General features: G+C 40.7%; 2 protein-coding genes across 3 annotated transcripts in view; one reads left to right on the top strand and one right to left on the bottom strand.

Moving 5' to 3' along the window:
* FRMD7 (FERM domain containing 7) overlaps positions 1-11,559 on the top strand; it is a 45,776-nt gene extending 34,217 nt beyond the window's left edge. Inside the window, exons 6-12 of the mRNA XM_004685809.2 lie at positions 2,096-2,210; positions 2,397-2,544; positions 5,268-5,363; positions 6,658-6,821; positions 9,184-9,252; positions 9,365-9,440; positions 10,413-11,559. Of these exons, the coding sequence (XP_004685866.1) occupies positions 2,096-2,210; positions 2,397-2,544; positions 5,268-5,363; positions 6,658-6,821; positions 9,184-9,252; positions 9,365-9,440; positions 10,413-11,495 (1,751 nt within the window). The 3' untranslated portion in view covers positions 11,496-11,559. The remainder of the gene's footprint in view (positions 1-2,095; positions 2,211-2,396; positions 2,545-5,267; positions 5,364-6,657; positions 6,822-9,183; positions 9,253-9,364; positions 9,441-10,412) is intronic.
* Positions 11,560-13,656: 2,097 nt separating this feature from the next.
* STK26 (serine/threonine protein kinase 26) overlaps positions 13,657-20,172 on the bottom strand; it is a 47,613-nt gene continuing 41,097 nt past the window's right edge. The window contains exons 7-12 of one of the 2 annotated variants that reach the window (XM_012727092.1): positions 19,367-19,552; positions 18,147-18,295; positions 16,981-17,074; positions 16,478-16,540; positions 16,258-16,394; positions 13,657-15,376 (exon numbers count right to left, since the gene is read on the bottom strand). In XM_012727092.1, coding sequence (XP_012582546.1) covers positions 15,352-15,376; positions 16,258-16,394; positions 16,478-16,540; positions 16,981-17,074; positions 18,147-18,295; positions 19,367-19,552 — 654 coding nt within the window. In that variant the 3' untranslated portion in view covers positions 13,657-15,351. The remainder of the gene's footprint in view (positions 15,377-16,257; positions 16,395-16,477; positions 16,541-16,980; positions 17,075-18,146; positions 18,296-19,366; positions 19,553-20,172) is intronic. The other variant, XM_004685811.2, reaches the window with a different exon arrangement.

The raw sequence follows: 20,172 nt of genomic DNA, 5'->3' as shown, positions 1-20,172 counted from the left end.
AGATTTATTTATTTATTCATACAGAACTGGGGTACAGGCCAGAGGTGCAGGGGATGAGAGGATTTACCAGAGACACAGTGGGAAGCAGAACAGGTAGATTGATGAAGTACACTGCTGAGGGGAGCAGCGGGCGGGTCAGGAGCCATGTGGATCACCTCCAAGGCAGGGATCGAATTTGCACTGAAGAGGCTGTGGCTTACTGGCAGTGCTGCATCCTAACCTATTGCACCATCAGGGATTTCATGGTGAATCTATTTACACTTGCACGATAAGCATGACTATGAGAGTTGGATATTTGGGTTCCCACTTTATGCTAAATTAGAAGTCAAAATTTAGAACCAAGTGGAAACCTCTTCTGGGAAAATCAGTGACCAGGAAGTGTTTCATAGCAATCTGACAGAGGTGGTGGGGGGAGGCATAAAATTATAAAAAAGACACAAGAATTAAGAGGCCATTTACTCAAGGGACAGATGACTTTTGTATCTCATTTGCCTTTGTAGTCATAGCGCTGTAATCAGTGTTTATAACAATAAAGTGAAGACAGTGAGAAAAGTAAATTTTGAACAGGGGTAAACTGGCAGTGGTTTGGAAAAGCTACAGTGATTTCGGAAATGATTCATCTTTTGGGGATTCAGATAACTGGACTTTCACTAAATTCCCAAAGCACAGTGCCATGAAATTCTGTGACTGACTTTCATTCCTGTTGGCAGTTATATCCTCTTTCCTTGATAACTGTGGATCAGGTTGGAGTGAGGTTAGGGGCTTGTATTAGTTTGCTGCCATAACAAAATACCATAAATAGGGTGGCTGTGACTGCAGAAATGTATCACAGTGCTGGAGGCTGGAAGTCCAAGATGAAGGTGTCGGCAGCTTTTGTTTTTCTGAGGCCTCTCTCTGGGGCTGCAGAAGGTTGTCCTCTTGCTGCCTCCGACCTGACGTTTCCTCCCTACATCAGCCTTCCTGGTGTTTGTGTCCAAATATCCTCTCCTTATCAGGACACTAGTCAGATTGGATTAGGGCCCACTCTGCTGCCTCATGAGCCCCTTCTTTATATACCTTATCTCCAAATACAGCCACATTTGATTTCTATTTTTTATTTTATTTTTAAATGTATGTATTATATCAACCTTCACTTTTGTACAATGTCTGATTACCCTGTGAAATCCCCACCACCAGTTCCCCTGTGCACCATTATCATAGTCCCTTGTGCTCTTCCCACTCATGTCCTGTCCTTCTTGCTCTTCCTCTCCTACAGAATGTCTCTGATATATAGCTCCCTGATGATTTTGATTTTTTTTATTATAGTGACTTCCCCCCCATCCTTTATTTTGTTCTTCTACATTCCTCGTATAAGTGAGAGCATTCACTACTTTTATTTTTATTTCTGTCTTATTTCACTGAGCACCATCCCTTCTAGCTCCATCCATGTTGCTTTGAATGGCATGACTTTATCCTTTTTGAATGCTGAGTAATATTCCACTGCATAAATATACCACATCTTCTTGATCCAATAATCTATTTTTGGGCATTTGTGTTCCTCCCATAGTTTACTTATTGTAAATTGTGCTTCAATAAACATAAGGATACAGGTGTTCTTTTGAATTAATGTTTTTGTGTCCTTGGGGTAGATATTTAGGAGTGGGATTACTGGATCATATGGAAGCTCTATTTTTAGTAGTTTGAGGAAACTTCATAAGCTTTCCATAGTTACAGCCACAGTTTGAACTACTGAGGCTTAAAGACTTCAACCCACAACATGGCCTGATTAGAAGTAGAGGAGAACATGAATTAAATGTGGGAGAAAAAATAAAATATTCACAAGTGATCCTGGAGCCGTAAAGACCTACACTGTGCTTGTGATTTACTATACTGAGATGTCATAGCAACACACTGGTTTGCATTTGAAAAAAACTAGCTAGTTCCCTCATCCCATATTCTAAAACAAATATACATAAAATCCTAATGGGAGGCCAAGGGCTGAGTTGACTGCAAAGAAAGGGTTCTTTGGAGGAGGGGAGGTCAGAAGGTCGTCTGTGTGCACCATCGCTTATGTCCACGATGGTAATGTGAAAAAGGTCACTCTTCTGTCATGCAGCAGAACTGGGAGACTTTCATGAAGAAACAGATAGGAAACATCTGGCACAAACCCGGTACTTACCGAACCAGGACAGTTTAGAAAACAAGATCATGCACTTTCACCAAAAGCACATGTAAGTAGTTCACCAGCATCTGCTCGCACCCGCAGGGAACAAGAAAGCTGAGGACTGACGATTAAAGGCAAGTCCTGAAGTTAGAGAAACTTCAGGGTCAAGAATCTGGTGCTCTCCTGGGGCTCTTGGGGTGGGGGTGCCATCCCTGCTGCATTTATTAGGCTCATAAATTCTTTCCCCTGCCAGGGGCAGGAGCCCAGCCGAATCTGACGTCCTCCTGCTGGACATCGCGCGAAAGCTGGAGATGTACGGCATCAGGCCTCACCCCGCCAGCGACGGGGAAGGGCTACAGATCCACCTGGCTGTGGCACACATGGGAGTGCTGGTGTTACGGGTAACAGAGCCTTCGTTTAACGCTCTTCAGCTTGGGGTGGGGGGTCACTCTGGCTTCAACTTGGGTGGCCACTCCCAAGGCGACCTCCCAGTCTTGGTCTTACCACCAGCCAGCCAGGGAAGTGTTGTCGGCCAGTCCTCTTCTGCCACAGGCCATGCTTCTGCTTCCAGTCTATAGCTGACTGCTCTGATGAGTTCACATGGTAGGTCAGGCCAGCAGGGTGGGGCACAACGCTGAGACAGTCTAAAGCTTCTGGACACTACAGAGGAATATGAATTCTGGTGTCCGAAAAGCTTAGGCTGTGACCGAAGTGCTTTCACGTTGTCCAAATCTACCAGGAGCAGCCTGAAAAGTTCAAAACATGGTGTCACTGATTTTCCCAGAGGTACCCAGCGCAAGGGGTTAGAGATTTGGTGCCCAGCCTTGCGAACTACCATTGTGTTTACTGGCCCATCCTTTCCCCAGGACTTTTCTTTCCAGGTTCATGGCCAACTCAGGGCTGGCTGGTCTCTGTCATGTTAATCCTCTCTCCAGGGAACATGGCCAGGGGGCTGTTTTTCAGCTGGTTTTGGTCTATTAGGTCTCCCTGCATCTGTGAGGATTCCATGACTTTAGAGCCAAGTTCAGATTCAAGAACACTTTATTAACCATCACATGAGAGGCAGATACTTCTACATATTTGGGAATGGATTATTTATAAAAGCGAAAGGGTGCCCTCAACACCCCTGGCCTCCAGGACTGGAGCTTAAAAAGAAGTTGTAAAATGCATCACCTATAGATCTGGCTAAAATAATTTTGACTTTCTCACTTGTTTGGTTGTAAACTTTATAGGACAAGGGTCACATGGCTGGGCAAAAGGCCCATGTCCCACGGGCATACCTGTTCACCTAGGAGGGAATGTTTACCCATTCCATCTGGCCTCTGAGCCTTGCCATTTCCTGCTGTATAGGAGAAGATGGGGAAGGCAGTGGAGGAAGGCCTTCATGTTGGCTGTGATCATTCGGTATGAACACTTTTCTGGAGGGTTGAAACAACATAATCAGTCTGTTAGACCAGTATAATGCTACCCCTAATCCTATCAATACTTATGCATTGAATACATTCTATGTGTTCTTGATTGGCCTACCCTTTCTTTTAAAAATCAGCTTTGATGTGTATTTTTTATATCATAAAATTTACTTATTTTAAATGGTTTTAGTAGTTTTATGGAGTCAATCAGCACTCCATTCATCTTTCTGTCAACATATTTATTGTGCATACCCTCTGTGTCAGGCACTATAGCTAATTTATGTCTTCATAAATAGGAATGATCCTGGCATATGGAATTTGCATTCTAGGAGGGGAAGGCAATTAAGCAAGTAATTGTAAACAAGCGTGAAGCATGTCGTGCTTGAAGGCTGAACTAAGATAACCCATGTGGAAGGGATTTAACATGGAAGACTTAAGGAAGCGACCAAGATCAAGGGGATAAAGTTAGGAGGTGAGGGAGAGTATTCTAGAGAATGGCACGCAGATAAAGATAGCATAGTCAAGAAATGGGCTTTAACCATGACTTCTCCTGTCTTTAAGATGCTCACGCTGTGTTTGGAGAGAGCAGAGGAAGAATGTTCCTCATCAAACTATAAGTCATCAACAGCTTCTCACATTGTAATTGTACCAAAAGCATGCACAACAAACTAACAAATTGATTACTTGTAGGGACAGATAGGTAGATGGGGACAGAGGTAGGAGTGACAATATATACCTTTTTGCCTACCTTTGATTTTTGAGAGCTGTTTGGAGGTTCTAGCCAAGAGCGCAGCTACGTTTATACCATTGACTGAAGAATGGTACACCACTACTAGAGAAAGGCTGTTTTCTTTGACTGAGCATGGAACTTTGGTAGGGACACACATGGAGGGAATGGGAAGAAGGGGACACTACCTAGCCAGTCAGATCAGTTGAATCAACCCTGGTGATTGATGGGGTGACAGATGTCATAACTAGATCATCCTCACATCCTACCTTTGATTTTTGAACATGTGAACAGATGAAAAAAAAAATCAATCAATAAATAAAGTTTAGCTATTTAGGCAGCCTAGGGAAGCTAAGGGTACTAAAGAGGTAAGAAATGGAAGTAGGCTTTAGTAAGTCTAGAGCATGAGCCAGAGGAAATGCTATATATGAACTGCAGGAAAGTTTGACTATGGTGAAGGAGGCATTCTGAGTCAGGAAATGAGGTGGCCTATGAGGAAAAGATAGATAGATGGAGAGTTGGATAAGTGGATGTTTCATGGGAGCAGCAGGATAGAGGTTTGCATACTTAATAGAACTGGGACAGGAAAATCCAGCCAAAAGAACTTCGATTTGATGATATAGCCAGTGAGTAGCTGTCAAAAGTGTTTGATTAGATTGGTGACAGCATGACCAGGACTTTTAACAAATAACTGAATTTGGAAACGTGGAAGGGGTGAGATGAGAGATGCTGCTGTCGTAAGCCTTCCACTGTGCTGTCCTATCCTGCTGAGGAACCTCTCCCAGGCACACCCGTTCTTGCCTGCAATTGAGCAGCCTTGGTCCCAGGTAACTTCGTTGGCCATATCTTCCAGCTGGTATGAAAGAAGCCGTCTGTTCAAGAGACATGTCAAGGATAGTCTGTTCATGAAGCGCATTTTCTAACAAGTCGCATTGTCTTATAAACCAAGCTTGTGAGGACATTCATCTTTCCATCTGCCATGTTACAGGGAAACACAAAGATCAATACTTTCAACTGGGCTAAAATTCGCAAGTTGAGTTTTAAGAGAAAGCACTTTCTCATCAAACTTCACGCCAACATCTTGGTATGTAGCTTTCTAATAAATTCTTTTGCTTTCTGGTCACTTGGGATTTCTTGGTTGTTTCTGCAAATGATTTGAGATATGAGTGGTGAAAGCTGACTGGCCCTGAGGGGCAACGTGTTCCCTCTTTTGTCTCTACACAAACAGACCAGAACTTTAGGCATATTTTTACCAAAGGCAAAATGCTAAGGCATCCTATTGGTAGTTCAGATGAGTGATAGAAAAGTGGGTGGTCAGGGTAAAGAGAAGTCTCTTTGGAGACCATATTTCAGGCACTTGATAAATCAGATGGAAGTGGCTATATCCAGGACTATGGACACATCATTTAATATGATCTGCTCCATTTTATAAAGTGCTTACATTCTCTTTCCTTAAGCAGAAATAATTGAGCACCTACTTCATGCCAAAGCAGGATGTGGTGGGCGGGTGTCTGGGAGCAAAAGGAGCAGTTGTGGGTCAAGGCTGCATTGTAATGGGTGAAACAAGGGTGCGAGAAAGGATATTCTTCACTGACTGATGAAGGAAGTGAAAACTATGTAGCAATTCATTTTTGACCTAAAGGAAACTATCCAGTGTGAAGCTCATGGAGAGTCTCAGTGTTGCAGACAGGAATCTGGAAAGCAATCAGAGCAGAGGGACCAACAGGGTGGGTTAGGGGAACTTCTGAAGCCAAGGCCGCATGCATGCCGGAAGACTCTGGGCTAGTGGAATATAGTGAGTTGGGGGATGTGTAAAAGTTGAGCTCTAGGTCTGGAAGTCTAAGCTTCCCTAAACAGACTAGAAAATGCTAAATAAACAATAAAGAACATCATAGAACAAAGCAGTATTGACAGGAAGAAGTGTTTCTAGCTGGTACATTAAAAAGACTCATGTACAAGCTATCGTCCTATAAAGCCTGCCATCTGTAAGGAAATCCTTCCTCCCTCCCCTTTCCGTTGGTCATTTATAACTTCTTGTCACCTTGAAAGGATACCCTTTGATGTTCATTTTAACTTAATTTACAACTTCATAAAAATGTTCCTGGCAGAGATGAGGAGGTAAAACAGCATTTGAGGTGAGAGAGGCGTGCAAAGCCAGATTTGCTTCTTAGAGAAGGCTCTGTTTTTGAGCAGTGGCCCTGTCTGTTCCTCGGCAGGTCGCCAACCATTTGGTTTCAATAGGTGTGAAGCCTATGGGGAGCCAAGGAGAGAACCAGGAGCTGCATAGACCCCGGACTAATAGTTTGGCATGCTTGGGGATTTGAAGGTCTTTGATATTCTTGGAAGATGTTTTCCTTGATGGAAATTGGTTTATACAGGTGTTGTGCAAGGACACCTTGGAGTTCACCATGGCCAGCCGAGATGCCTGCAAGGCTTTCTGGAAGACTTGTGTGGAGTACCATGCTTTTTTCAGACTTTCTGAGGAGCCCAAATCAAAGCCCAAAACCCTACTCTGCAGCAAGGGGTCCAGTTTCCGCTATAGGTAAATATTGTATGCCAGTGGGCAAATGACACATAGCACTTCTTTCCAAGAACATGGAAGCCAGTGGGAGGAGCTTGTATTCTAGGAATTGTAAGGAGGCCATTTCAACCAATCAAAGGTTGAAGAGAAAGATAAGTACTGGGAGGTGTGATGAATATGTGGAATATAAAGAATCCAAATTAAGGGTCAGATCAAGACAAGCTTCAACTGTGATCCTTGAAAGCTGATGATAGAACTGAAGCATTCAGAGTGCTGAGGGGGTGAGGAAGGGGGCAAGAACTAGGAAGGACGCACAATACACTTTGGTGATTGATTATGGGTAATTTAGCGGTGGGTATACTAGGGGGGCAATACCTGATGGGGGTGCCCTGATACTACCTAAATTAAAAATAAATTAATTAAATAGAAAGATAGGTTCTTTCATGCTCAGTCTCCATGTGACTCATCGAGTCACTATTTTCTATCTGGAGTGGGAAAGGGAAGTAGCCTCCTGAAGGGTTAAATCTGAGTCTCTTCCAGGATGGGGAGAAAGTATTCAATGACCCTATCATCTTTATGGTCAATCCATGGAAAGGGCAGCGCAACCACATCCTTTTGCTGGTGCTGTGACAAAAAAGGGCTGGAGAAAGCACCTGAGGTACAATAAGGAATAAAAGGCCTGAGTGGCAGAGCAGGAGAGGCTTCTCACTGGGGATCCAGCTGTGGTGAAGGGAAGTGAGGGAGAAATAAGATCTTGTTTTTACTTGAACACGCCAATCAAGGAACTTTTTGGAAAAGCTGTAACAACTCTTAGCTAAGATAGAAAATTCTAATCAAATGCTTCCCATCGGGGATGTTTCCAAGGATGAAAACCTGCCTCAGTAAGAACTGAGATTTTTAAAAAAATGTATATATTTTTGATGGAATCTTTCCAAAATGTATTCTACAAATCCCTGCCTCCTTAAACAGATAACACTGAGCCTATTTTGTCCTTTTCTTAATGACCTGGGTTATTGTAAACATCAGGTCTTAGCCTTCACAGACAGCTGTGACCATGATGGCCTTGGAGCCAGGGAGGACGGCCAGATTCCATACCTCAGTGAGAAATGGCCCAACTTTCTGGATTTCATTATTCTTGTGATTTCTTTTGTGGCCTTTGTGTCTTTTCCAGCAATCACCTGGCTTTCTTTGCCAGTGTGTATTTGACGGGATTGACCCCCTTTTATTTAGTTAGCTGTTTTTCTTCTGTTGCTCATTAGGAAACCAGATAAATAGCCTCATTAGAAATTGCACATAAATTGGAAGGTAGGGAAAAGGCCTCTAAAAGAAAGTATATTACCACTCAAGGCTATAATTTTTAAATGTTACATAGTCCTATACAGCAGCTGATAAAAAAAATAGTCTGTTCAGGGACCTCCCTGGTGGCGCAGTGGGTTAAAGCACTGCACTAAGAAGCTTAAGCCACTTCTGCATGAATTAGATCCCCGCCTGCCCTGGAGATCCACATGGCGCGGCAGACCTCTCCTGACCCGCCCGCTGCTCCCCTCAGCAGTGTACTTCGTAGAGCTGCCTGTTCTGCTCCTCACTCTGTCCCTGGTGAATCCTCTCACCCTTCACATCTCTGGCCTGTACCCCAGTTCTGTATGAATAAATAAATAAATCTTTAAAAAAAATAGTCTGTTCAGAGTGGTTGGCGCTGAGCTGTGCCTCCTTCTCAGTAAATGGGTAAGTGTCATTCACCAGACTGGATTTCAGCTATGAATGACGTTTTCGAGACTTGATAGTCTACTGGCTTATGAGTAGCACTATTTTTTAAAAAGATTTATTTATACTTATAGAACTGGGGTACAGGCCAGAGGTGTGATGGGTGATAGGATTCACCAGAGACAGAGTGGGGAGCAGAATAGGCAGATCTATGAAGTACACTGCTGAAGGGAGCAGCGGGCGGGTCAGGAGAGGTCTGCTGCACTCTGTGGGTCAGCTCTGCAGTGGCTTCTGAGAGCTTTATAATGCGGTGCTTTAACCAGTTGTGCCACCAGGGAGAGCCCAGCACTAATTTTTTTTAAAATACCTTTAAAGTTTTTTTTTTTTTTAAAGATTTATTTATTCATACAGAACTGTGGTACAGGCCTGAGGTGCAGGGGTGGAGAGAATTCACCAGAGACACAGTTGTAAGCAGAACAGACATATTGATGAAGTACACTGCTGAAGGGTGCAGCGGGCAGGTCAGGAGCGGTCTGCTGTGCCATGTGGGTCACCTCCAGGGAGGGGACTGAAATCCCACTGAGGTGGCTGCAGCTTGTTTGCAGTGCTGCGCTTTAACCCACTGTGCCACCAGGGAGAGCCCAAGAAGCACTAATTTTATCTCTTTCTTCCTTAACAGTGGAAGAACCCAAAGGCAACTTCTGGAATATGGGAAAAAAGGGAGGTTGAAGAGCTTGCCATTTGAAAGGTACATGGTATTGTTCCTCTCCCAAGTGTTTATTTTAGGTTGAATTTACAGATATTTGTATATATCCTGTTTCACACAACCCTTTGAATTCCTTCTGTGTTTGGGATTTCAGGAAGCATTACCTGTCTCAGTACCACGAAAGACAGTGCAGGTCCTCGCCAGACCTTCTCTCTGATGTGTCAAAACAAGTAAGGTTTCTGACAATTCCTATTCCTTAGGTAGCTATAACGCTTCTGCACTTCAAATACTTTCAAGAATTGATTGCAGTGTGTAAAAAGGTTACTGTGGTCAACTAGTTTACGCCCCCAACTCCTGGGAGGTCAATCACCTCACGTTTTCCCACCAATGGAAGGCTATTTAGTAAACCGCCACTGGAGTGTACCTTTCAGACTGGAAGAATCTGACAATCTTCATTAACAAGCTGCTTAGCCAAGAACTTGCAAAATACAAATGAACTTCTATGACTATGTGTTTTTTAAACTAAGAGTTCTGCTTTTTTAACGTGTGAACATTTTAAGGATTAAAGAAAGTTATACTGCCTTGGGTGAAAGCTTTAAAATAGTCTTTTCTGTGTAATTTTGTAACTTTAAGAACAAAGTGCTATTCTCCTGGAACAGAGCAACTATGTTTTCATTTGCGTTTTAGAAGTTGAACCATGTAAATTATAACTACAAGTGTCATAAGTGCTCATGTTTTTGTTCAAGTCAGGCAGTTTTGAATCTGCCTTTCAGATAAAAGTAGCAGCTAATGTATGAACCTCTAAAGCTAGTCACCATTTTACAGGAACCAGGGAGGAGGCTGGAGAAGGAAGTTTAGACTTGGTCACACAGCAAGTCCAAGGTAGAGCAAGGGCAGAAGTCATCCACACAGCTGCTAAACCATATCATTGGGGTATAGTACCAGCTGGAGTACACAATGAACTCAGAGGCTGGAAGTGGGGTGGCAGTAAGAGACAGGTGTAGCATTTTATCACATGAATTGGTGTAGGGTCCATGTTATTGTTATCCCTTTATACATTTATAGTCCATGGAATAGAATATGCATTAGAATGGCTTTGTGGAAAGCTGCCTTTGCAAAATTCAAGGCCAAGTTAGATTTCTGCTGAAGCCTCAACCAGATGGCTATTTTCTTTCTTTCACTGCTATGTCCTTTTTCTCAAGGTGAAAGACTTGAGACTAGCCTGTGGCAGCGCATACTACGGAAATGTGAATGGAGTGCATGCATCTGAGCCTCTGCTGGACAGCCGGAGGAGGAACTCTGCAGTGGAAGTGACTTTTGCAGCTGAGCTGGAACGTTCCAAACCAGAGGCAGATCCCACAGCGCTACATCCCTCCCAGAGCAGTTCCTCTTTCCCATTTATTTACACAGACCCTGTCCTCAACATTGACCTTGATCTTGACACTGACCCCAGAGACTACTTGGAGGAGAGGAGTCCTCTCAGCTCCTTTCAAACGGGCTGTAAGTTTGCTGACAGCCACATGAGCCCGTCTTCGGGCCTTACAAGCAAAGTGAGTCCTGCCAGACAGCTAACTTACACAGATGTTCCCTATATTCCTTGCACTGGCGAGCAGGTTGATATTATGCCTCCCCAAGTTTTTTTTTATGTAGACAGGCCACCCCAGGTGCCCAGGCGTTCTCCAATCATAGCAGAGGAGAGGGCAAGGCCAGACAGCTTTTTAGAGCCCGCTGCAATGAAACCAGCCCGAAGAAGCCCAAGAAATCTCAGAATGAAGAACTTCCAGCAGGACTTCCACGAACGCCAAGAAGCCATGGCCAGGACAAGTGGTAGGAGCAACATTAAAGTAGATCGAGAAGAGGAAGACTCAAATATAGGAGATGCATTTGCATATAACATTCAGAAGCAGCCTCAGAGCCAATCAGACATGAAAACTATCCGTTTTCCTTTTGGGTCAGAATTTAGACCTCTAGGGCCTTGTCCCGCTCTGAGCCGTAAAGCTGACCTGTTTACATATATGTTTGCAGAACAGGAGCTTCCAGCTATTCCAATGGATCGAGCAACAGCTGAAAGGCATGTACCCAGTGAATCCAGTGATTCTGATTCAGAGATTCTTAAAACAGACTACTTCTCATTGTATGGCAAGGGAATCAGTTCACCCATGGCCAGAATCCGCCTATCTTCTGGAAGTCTACAGTTAGATGAAGAAGATGAAGATAGTTCTTTTAATACAGCAGCTGCGGAAGACAGGACTTTGCTAAAACCATGTAATTACTTTTTAGCTTAAAAGTGCGAACTCCATGAGTATTTCTCAGCTAGTTCCATGCTACCATCTTAGTTTAAAAAAAAAATGCATAAGTCATTTTTTAAATTTCTATTCATTGGTATGAAGAGAACCTCTACACTTGGTCAGCTAGCTTATGTCCCTCGTGCCATTCCTCTCTTCCTCCTGAAGGGGCTCTGGACCTTGTGCTCTTTCCTCACTAGTACTGTGGCAGGGGAGGCGGGTATTTGTCACCTCCATCAGATGTTTCCCCAGAGACACTGAAATGAAGGCCAACCCTGAAGAAGGGTTGAAGACAGTATGCTTTAGCATGTAGAATCGACTTCTGATGTGTTATGACTTAGTAGATTGTGACTGTGCTGGTCATTTATTTGTTACATAAAGCCACGTCTGAAGGATTCAGTGCTCCTTGTTTTTTATAGGGGGCAGTAAAGAACAATCATGTCATATGATAAGGACTTCAATCTTTACAACACATAACTTAGTATGATTACAGCATAATATAGGGAGCACAACCCTCTTGCACATCAGGAATAACACAGAACCTCTCAACAGAATGCAAGTCTGTGATTTATCTAACACTTGGCAGAATTCTAAACATCAGACATCCATGAATTAATCAATTTCTAAAATCAGATAAATGCCTGAAGATATTAAGATGTTGGACTTACAACTTCTCTGTTCTTCACTATATTATATGTAGTAAAATATAAAGTTAACATTTTGGCTTGTTTATCTGATCTGTCTTGCAAGATTTTCTTTTTGCCATTAGCTTGATGCATGTGTAGGCAAGAAAATGAGATGAATATTATTTTAATAAAGTGATGGAAATCCATTTATTTAAAAAAAATATGACCTTTTTGTTTTAGTCAATTGTAGAAGTGATGGCTTCTTAGCCTATTGCTAAGAAGAGGGGTAGAAAACAAGAAAAAGGAGGGAGACAAGTGAATATATAGTCAAGGACAGAGTGTGCAACATTAGGATCATTGAAAAGAAAAAGGGATGGGTTCAGAAACCAGCCTGAGTCAATGAACCAAAATTCTATTCTTGACCCATTGACAATTTCTCTACTACTCCTCTTCAAAAAGATAACATTCTACTTGAGAATTTCATTTTATTTTTATGGTAAGTACAACATATTTGCAAGATAATGTTAGATACTGACTTCAGAGAAATGATGCAGTTATGCAAGCAAGCTTTTTTTTTATATGTATGACTTAATGGTGTTAAAGATATATGGAATAGTTTCCTTTCTCTACTTCTTACCTCTGAAAAATACATTTCAGTATACTCACTGCCCCTTTTCCACACTTGAGTGCCTGCCTTTCTGCCCCTTCACTGACAACTCTAGAGCACCTACTAAATGAAAGAATATGTCACCTTTATATTAATCTTAGATTTGGAAAGCTACTATTTTCTTTTTTAAAAAAGATGATTTATATATGCATACATAACTGGGGTACAGGCCAGAGGTACAGAGGCAGTGAAAAGATTCGCCAATGACAGAGTAGGGAGCAGAACAGGCAGATGGATGAAGTACACTGCCGAGGGGGGCATCGAGTGGGTCAGGAGTGGCCTGCCGTGCCATGTGGGTCACCTCTCGGCCTGGGGGGTGGGGATCGAACTCACATTGAAGTGGCTGCAGCTAGCTTGCAGTGCTGTGCCCTAACTCGTTGTGCTACCAGGGAGGGCCTGAAGTTTATTATCAAGCTTTTCTCTAGGAAAAACTCAAATTACTTTATATTCTGTTTTTCATCTCAATTTCTGAAAGTCTTTGTGAAATTGTTTTCCCCAAAGAACTACACAGATCGAATCTATGTAAGATTTCTGAATAAAATTATAATATAATTAGGTTGACCACCCAATTTATTATCTAACTTAGGACATTTTTTAATGAAAGGGGAGTCTGTTAATTCATCAATTATCAGGAAAGGAGGTATAAATCAGGACAGATATTCACTGTATGTAGCTGCACTCAATGTAAAATGTAAAAAAAAAAAAAACCTTGTAGTCTTCAATGAAAACATTAGTGTTAAGTTACCTACCATAAAATAAAATGCAAAGAAGAAAATATTTGAAACAATGAAAATATCACACCATACTCAAGAAAACAGACATTATAAGGATCATGAAATTTAAATATTTATTTTTAACCCCCCTTGACACACTATAGTACGCTTTGCCTAAAAACAGTTTACAGGACTAATAACTATAATGAATAAGCAATACAATTTCTGTCTATGATACACTGTTGTAAAGTTTCAAATTTATAAATTTGTTGATTTTACTTTTACAAAAATATTCATTTCATCCATGATATGAGCTGCAAAATTATTTCCAGACCTCTCTCTACAGATTAGAAACTGCAACTGAGTTTCAGTTATACTGCAGGTGCAAATTTTAACTGAACTTCAAAATACAATGTGTTAAAAAGTATTTGTTACAATGTAGGCACCAATGAAAAGAATTTTCTTGGCATATGACACAACAACTTATTCAAGTGTCTGTATTCTTACACAAAGAGGAGGTGATGGTCACTTTGAAAATGGTATTCTTCAAGAACATATTCTAGTATTTGGCAATTGTTCAGATTTTAAAAAATGACTTTGGTGCAAAAACCAAATTGTGCAGATCTCAACAGTAAAACATTAACTATCAAGATGAATTATTATAAACAATTCTATAACTACTGAAAGATAGCCCCAGTTCAGAACTTAGGCAGGCATAATATAGATACTGGGCTTAAAAGAAAAATAGTATTACCCACATAACAGTACCATAAATATAACTGAAAATTAACTGTACAGTCTAACTTACCTTTTATGGACAGAAATCATCCTGTACTATGTTATTTTCATATGAACTAGAAAATGCTCACTTAAATACCCTCTCAAAAAACGAACAAATGATGCTTATGTGCTGATAATTATGAAGAAAAAAGTGTATAAATAGTTTATAGGACATTTTACTGCCACAACAAAAATATGCTGGTGTAAGCTATATTCACACCTTTTGATCAGGTATCACATGATGATCAGTTTTTCTAAGCCCCCATACAAGCATATGATATGTACTTTGAGTTGAAGATTTTAAAAATGAAGCCTGACTTAATGCCTCCAGTATAACCAGAACCCACCCTTGTGTAAACTGCATGGCTTTAAGTTCCCAACCATGTTAATTAAACAAGGGTTAATTAATTGCCTCTTCTGAAAGAGAAGGCAAATACTCCATGCCAGTGGGTACCAATGTTCTACATGTTGCCTATAAATACTTCAACCAGGGCTCTCAAATGTGACCAGCACTGAGCTGCCTGGAATATCACACCAACTTGGTAGAAGAGTCAATATGTTGCAGGTTTCATTTCCAATAGCCTTCAAATCTTGTTGTTTAAGAAGGTCTGACTTATTTCTACCTCCCTACCAACAGTCATTTTAAGAATACATTTATGTTTTTTTAAAAAGCTTTTGAAACTTGATGAGTTCCCAACATTGAATATTTAGGATGACTTGGAAAGACCTGTATGCTTCATGAGTGTACAGTTTAACGAGAGATCCAAACACAAAAGGTATTCATCCTAGTAACTTAAGTAAAAATGATACCTAAAAGCAAAACTGTATCGCAACACTTACTAGAGTACGGGTGAAACTATAGTATTAAAAGTTATTCCTTACAAAATAATCTCTTTAAAATATAAAATGATAAACACCATCACAAAATAGTTGAATAGCTTCATCCAAATCTTCAATGTTGCAAAGATCTAAAAGGCACATGGAGTTCATGAATTAAGCATTGTTAAGCTTGAAGTAGCTTTGGTGAGTTTCTCTGGGTCCGTATGAAATAGAAGCCAATAATATGTGTCTTAGGAGGATTCATCTGCTGAACACCTATAAAATTAAGAAAAACTTAAATTGATAAATAAACCTGCTTCTATTTCTCATCTGTAGGAACCGTGCAATGAAGGAGCAGCCTGCAAACTAAGTTCTTCCTATTTTTCAATACTGGAAAAGAGAGGGGACTGCTCCATTAAAACCCAAGGAATTCTAAGAGGGGCTTTAGTTTATAACTACACATAGGCTTTATCAGAGAATGATCTATGTGAGTATGTGATTTTACAGGCTATATAAGTTATTCCAACCTGATGCCATTGGTATCACAAATGCAAAGAATTATAGTTTCACTGTGAAGGGAGCTAGTGGGATTAAGACTAAATAAAACTGGTATCACTTTATAACTTGCTTGAGATAAGGAGCTGGTGTTGCATGTGTGTATAGGCATACAGAATTTTTTTTAAAAATAATTTTAAAATTAAATGTAACAACTTTATTGAATGTGCACAGTTTAAAGTAACAGGTCAAGACATGGTAGAGATACTGAAGTCAAACATAAGGGCCTTTAGTACTTTGCATTGAGTGCGATCTGAAATTTGTAACTTCTTGAGGGGGTTAAATTTGGGAAATTTAGTTCTGGAAACTATGTGAAAAACTGGTGTGATGAAGGTAGTGGCAAGAAAAGGCATTCCTACATAGTGCTTCCGAGGGCCCAATGTCTACACCGGCTACTCACAGGGAAAGGGGAAAAAACAAGCCATTTCATTCAGTGGAAAGTGAGCAGGCAATGCCTGAAGAGAATTCCAAAAGCTAATGGTTAAGATGAGAAAAGTTTTAGTAATGACAGGAATGACAGAATCAAGGCAATTACACAGCCTTGTAAAGTAACATCCAAAAGAAAATATAAAAGGTTTAAAAAAATGATAGTTGGTTCTTACTTTTGAAATTTTTCAATTAATTTCTTCACCATTTTATCAGTGATGCCAGGACAGGCGGCTTCAGCCACAGCAATACTTTTCTCGAGTTCTTCAATTGCTTGATTCCTGCTAGCATTATTCTCATCCTGCTGTTTAAGCTGAAGAAGATCAATAGGCAGTAGCATTTAAAATTACTGTACTCTTTAAAACAGATAGCCAAAGCTAATGCACCTGCACTTACTTCTGCAAAAGCAGGCGTGATTATCATAGACAAACAGCTCAGCGTTTGCACAAGGTCTTGCTCCTTTGAACAAAATATATAGATTAGACACATGAAGCTAAAACAATCATGTATTTCTTAGTTATTCCATAACAACTAAGCACTGGTTGGAATACTCGCCAAGAAAGACCTCAAAGAAGACAAGTCTGCGTGCTTTCCCTCCATCGCTAATTCCCACCCATCATCTACTCCTAACTTCTACACTTACTATAGGTTTCCATGATCCCACTGGGTTATTCATCTCTTGGTAACTCATTCAAAAACCAATCAATGACCACATAAATAACTTCTATGATGCTTTCCTAATTAGCTCATAACTAATGGCAACTGAAGCAGAGTATGGAAACAGTGAGGTTGACAGCCATTTCTGTGTAGACACTAAAGTCCAACAATTTGGGCCACCACAATCTCAGGACAGAGTTTGACAAGCCCTTTCAAGAGGAATGACCACCCCGTATACATACGGCTCCATTCTGTAGTTTCTTTGGGTCAGGCTTCTTTCGCACGGTAGTAAAGCTCCATTCGGGATGAGTATTATTTTCCCTGCTGGTGGATTCCCTAAAGAGATTGTTAAAGGTATTTCTGTAAGTTCCAAAAGAATTCTGTGCGGTACAAGTGCCAAATGAATGTAGTCAGACTCTGAAGAAGGAGTGAATTATTCCCAAGGTATATGCTGTAATATAAAAAAATCTTTGATCTCAGTTTCCGGTAGATAGGACATTGTACTAAGAATACCAGTGGACTTCAACTCTGAGTGTGCATCGGAAGCACATGTAGAGAAAGCCTCCACTGAATAGAGCAGAATGTCCTGTAGTGTGACTGGTGAGTTGTTTTTTTTTTTTTTTAAATGTCTCCCTGGGTGCCTCCCCTGGGGCACTAAGACTAACAACCAGTAGAACAGGGCACAAAACAACTGCTTTTTTTCTTTTAATTCCTTGCAAAGATTGGACAATTTCTCTCTAATGGAGAACACTGAGACTGTTAGATATTTGATGTTGCCTTTGTGCCAATTCAGCCAGTGAAGGAGTCAATTCTGGGGTGGTTTGCAGCTATTCCTGGCCTAAATGAAGTTAGAGTCCTGGAGGCAAAATGGCAATCAATGTAAATGCTGCTGCAGTTAAAAAAAAAAAAGAAGAAAGAAAGAAAGAAAAAAAAGCAGTGCAATTTTTTTAGGGGCTAGGCTACAAATCATATATAGATAGCTACTATTTCAGTGTACCCATCTGATCAGTTTGGTACATCAGAAAAAATGGGGAAGGGCTAGAGGTTGGGTCTCAGCAGAGCTTTGCAGGTTGCCACCAAAAGATGAGGTTCATAGCTCCTTGTCCCTTTGGGGAAAGGAATATAACACCTTTCATGAAATCTTGTTCCAAAACTTTGTAATATGCTCAAGTAACCACTAGGGGTTAGACCAAGACCACTTTAAACTAGAGCAATTTCCTCGTAAGAAAATCATGTCTCCACGTTCACTGTCCTCTACAGACTGTGATTTTAAAAAATTTTCAGTTTCTGAAGTGAAATCTTAGAATAAGGCTGCATTTTGTGCTAGGGAAACCATCCTGGACCACAGCTAAATGATAAGCACTACTGCAATAGCTACCTACAGGAAAATGAAATGATTTGTACATACGAATCGGAGCCTTCTGAATCAGATTCCTCATCACTGTGTCCCTCTGCCTTCCACCTCTTGAATCGATCAATCAGTTCAGTCAGATAAGAAGTTTTCTTTGAATTTTTTACAATAAATTTGTGTTTCAGAAGTTCTTTAGCTGTAGGGCGCTAAGGATAAAGGGAAAAATGCATGAATATTTCTAGGTTCCTTATGATTACAAGGGGTGTAAGAAATCACTTCAAATATGAGGCTGAAAAGTGCAAAAGAATGTAGACTTGAGGCCAAGTACAGTGCTGGAGGACAACAGCTCTTTCAAATGGCTTAAGGCTACTGAATACAATTCACTGCTTTGATACTAGTTTGGTAAAGCCACCAAGGTGGCTCATCTCAGCCAACAGTAGGCCGGGCCTTTTCAGGAACACAGAAATGCATGGCAGTATTTAGAAATGAAGTAAAAGTCTGGAATCATTTCAATGTAGTTTTATATATCCTTTTATTACATTTACTGTTGATATAAATAACATGAAACTACAAGGCTGTAACTGTTATAAAGTACACACTTCATATGTTCTCCAGATGAATTCCTTCTTCATCAAATACCAGTTCATAATGCATCTAAATACCAGTGCCAGGTACTATGGAGATTTGTCCTCTAGCATTTGATAATTTTATCAGAACACTCACTATCAACTTAAAAAATGTAACAGCAAACAGCCTATTCTGTATTTCTAATCTCTACAAGTCACTGGGCAGCTTTATTTTTAAAGCAGTAAAACAATTGTAATCAAATTTGCCAACAAAATGAGTGGGGCTCACTAGACTTCAGGAAAAAGCAGCTTCATACTGGCACTTCCAAACACTGCATTAAAAACTAGTGAAAGGCAAACACGACTTCATAAAAAATAAAAACACCACTGAGTATTTCACTGAGTGTGTTACACATATACTTTAATAACAATATCCTATCCAATGAACTGTATTTCTCAAATTTCTTTCCCCTGAAACAGAAAATGATCAATTAACGAAGACGCTAGGGACCAATAAAAAGTGAAGGTAAAAGGGAAGGAGAACTAAGTAATTTTGTCATGAAATAATCATAACAAGGAATAGAGAAGAACCAGGTTCCTGGATAGCAGAAAATGTTCACATACTTTGCTTTCCCCACAATGGAAAAAATTTGTATTTGCTCTATGTAGATCTAATAGTAGAAAACAGTAACAATAGCAATATATACTCACAAATGATGGATCTTTGTTCAGGCAAGCATCAATAAACTCCTTAAAGGACTTAGTAAAATCTCCGACAAGAGTTGGAGGGTTGTTTTTTGGAATAAGAAACAGAACTCTCATTGGGTGCATATCAGAGTTGGGGGGCTCCCCCTTGGCTAGTTCAATAGCAGTGATTCCCAAGGACCAAATATCAGCCTATGGTGAGGAAACAGAAACAAGCATCACCTTGAAGCTCCACTTGTACATGATGCTACAAACCGCCTGTGAAACTGAATGCTCCTAGAGTATTAAAGTGTCTCAAGAAAAGTGATGTTAATGCATTTTTAAAAAAAATTTAATTTGTGGACTTAGAAAAAAATTCATCGTGTTCCCTACTTTGTGCCAGGTACCACATTCTGGGCACTGAGGATTCAGGTGGTGAGTAAACCAGACAAAAATCCCGGCTCTCAAGGGCGGATAAAAGACAGCTAAATAAATAAATAAGAGGATGCCAGATGGTTCTATGAAAAAAATAATAAAGCAGGGTGAGGGAATAAAAAATGATGGGGTCAAGGGTTTGCAAATTCGCACAGAGTGGCAAAGGAGGATTCCTAAGTAGGAAATATTTAAGCAGAGACATGACTGAGAGGAAGGTTATTCCAGAAAGAGCGAGGGATGGGCACAAAGGACCTGAGGCCAGGGGGTACTTGCTGTTTTTGGAATAGCAATGACATCACTGTGGCTAAAGCAGGTAGACTGTGGAGGAAGAGGACAGGACACGAGGCTGGAGAAGCGGCTGAGGCTCAAGTCATGGACAGCTTTGTACGTGACAATAT

The sequence above is a fragment of the Condylura cristata genome, unplaced genomic scaffold (genome assembly GCF_000260355.1).
Source record: "Condylura cristata isolate star-nosed mole 26May11 unplaced genomic scaffold, ConCri1.0 scaffold00019, whole genome shotgun sequence".
In the NCBI taxonomy this organism is placed as follows: domain Eukaryota; kingdom Metazoa; phylum Chordata; class Mammalia; order Eulipotyphla; family Talpidae; genus Condylura; species Condylura cristata.
Note: the sequence above shows the minus strand (reverse complement) of the source record. Positions and strands in the feature narration are given on the sequence as shown.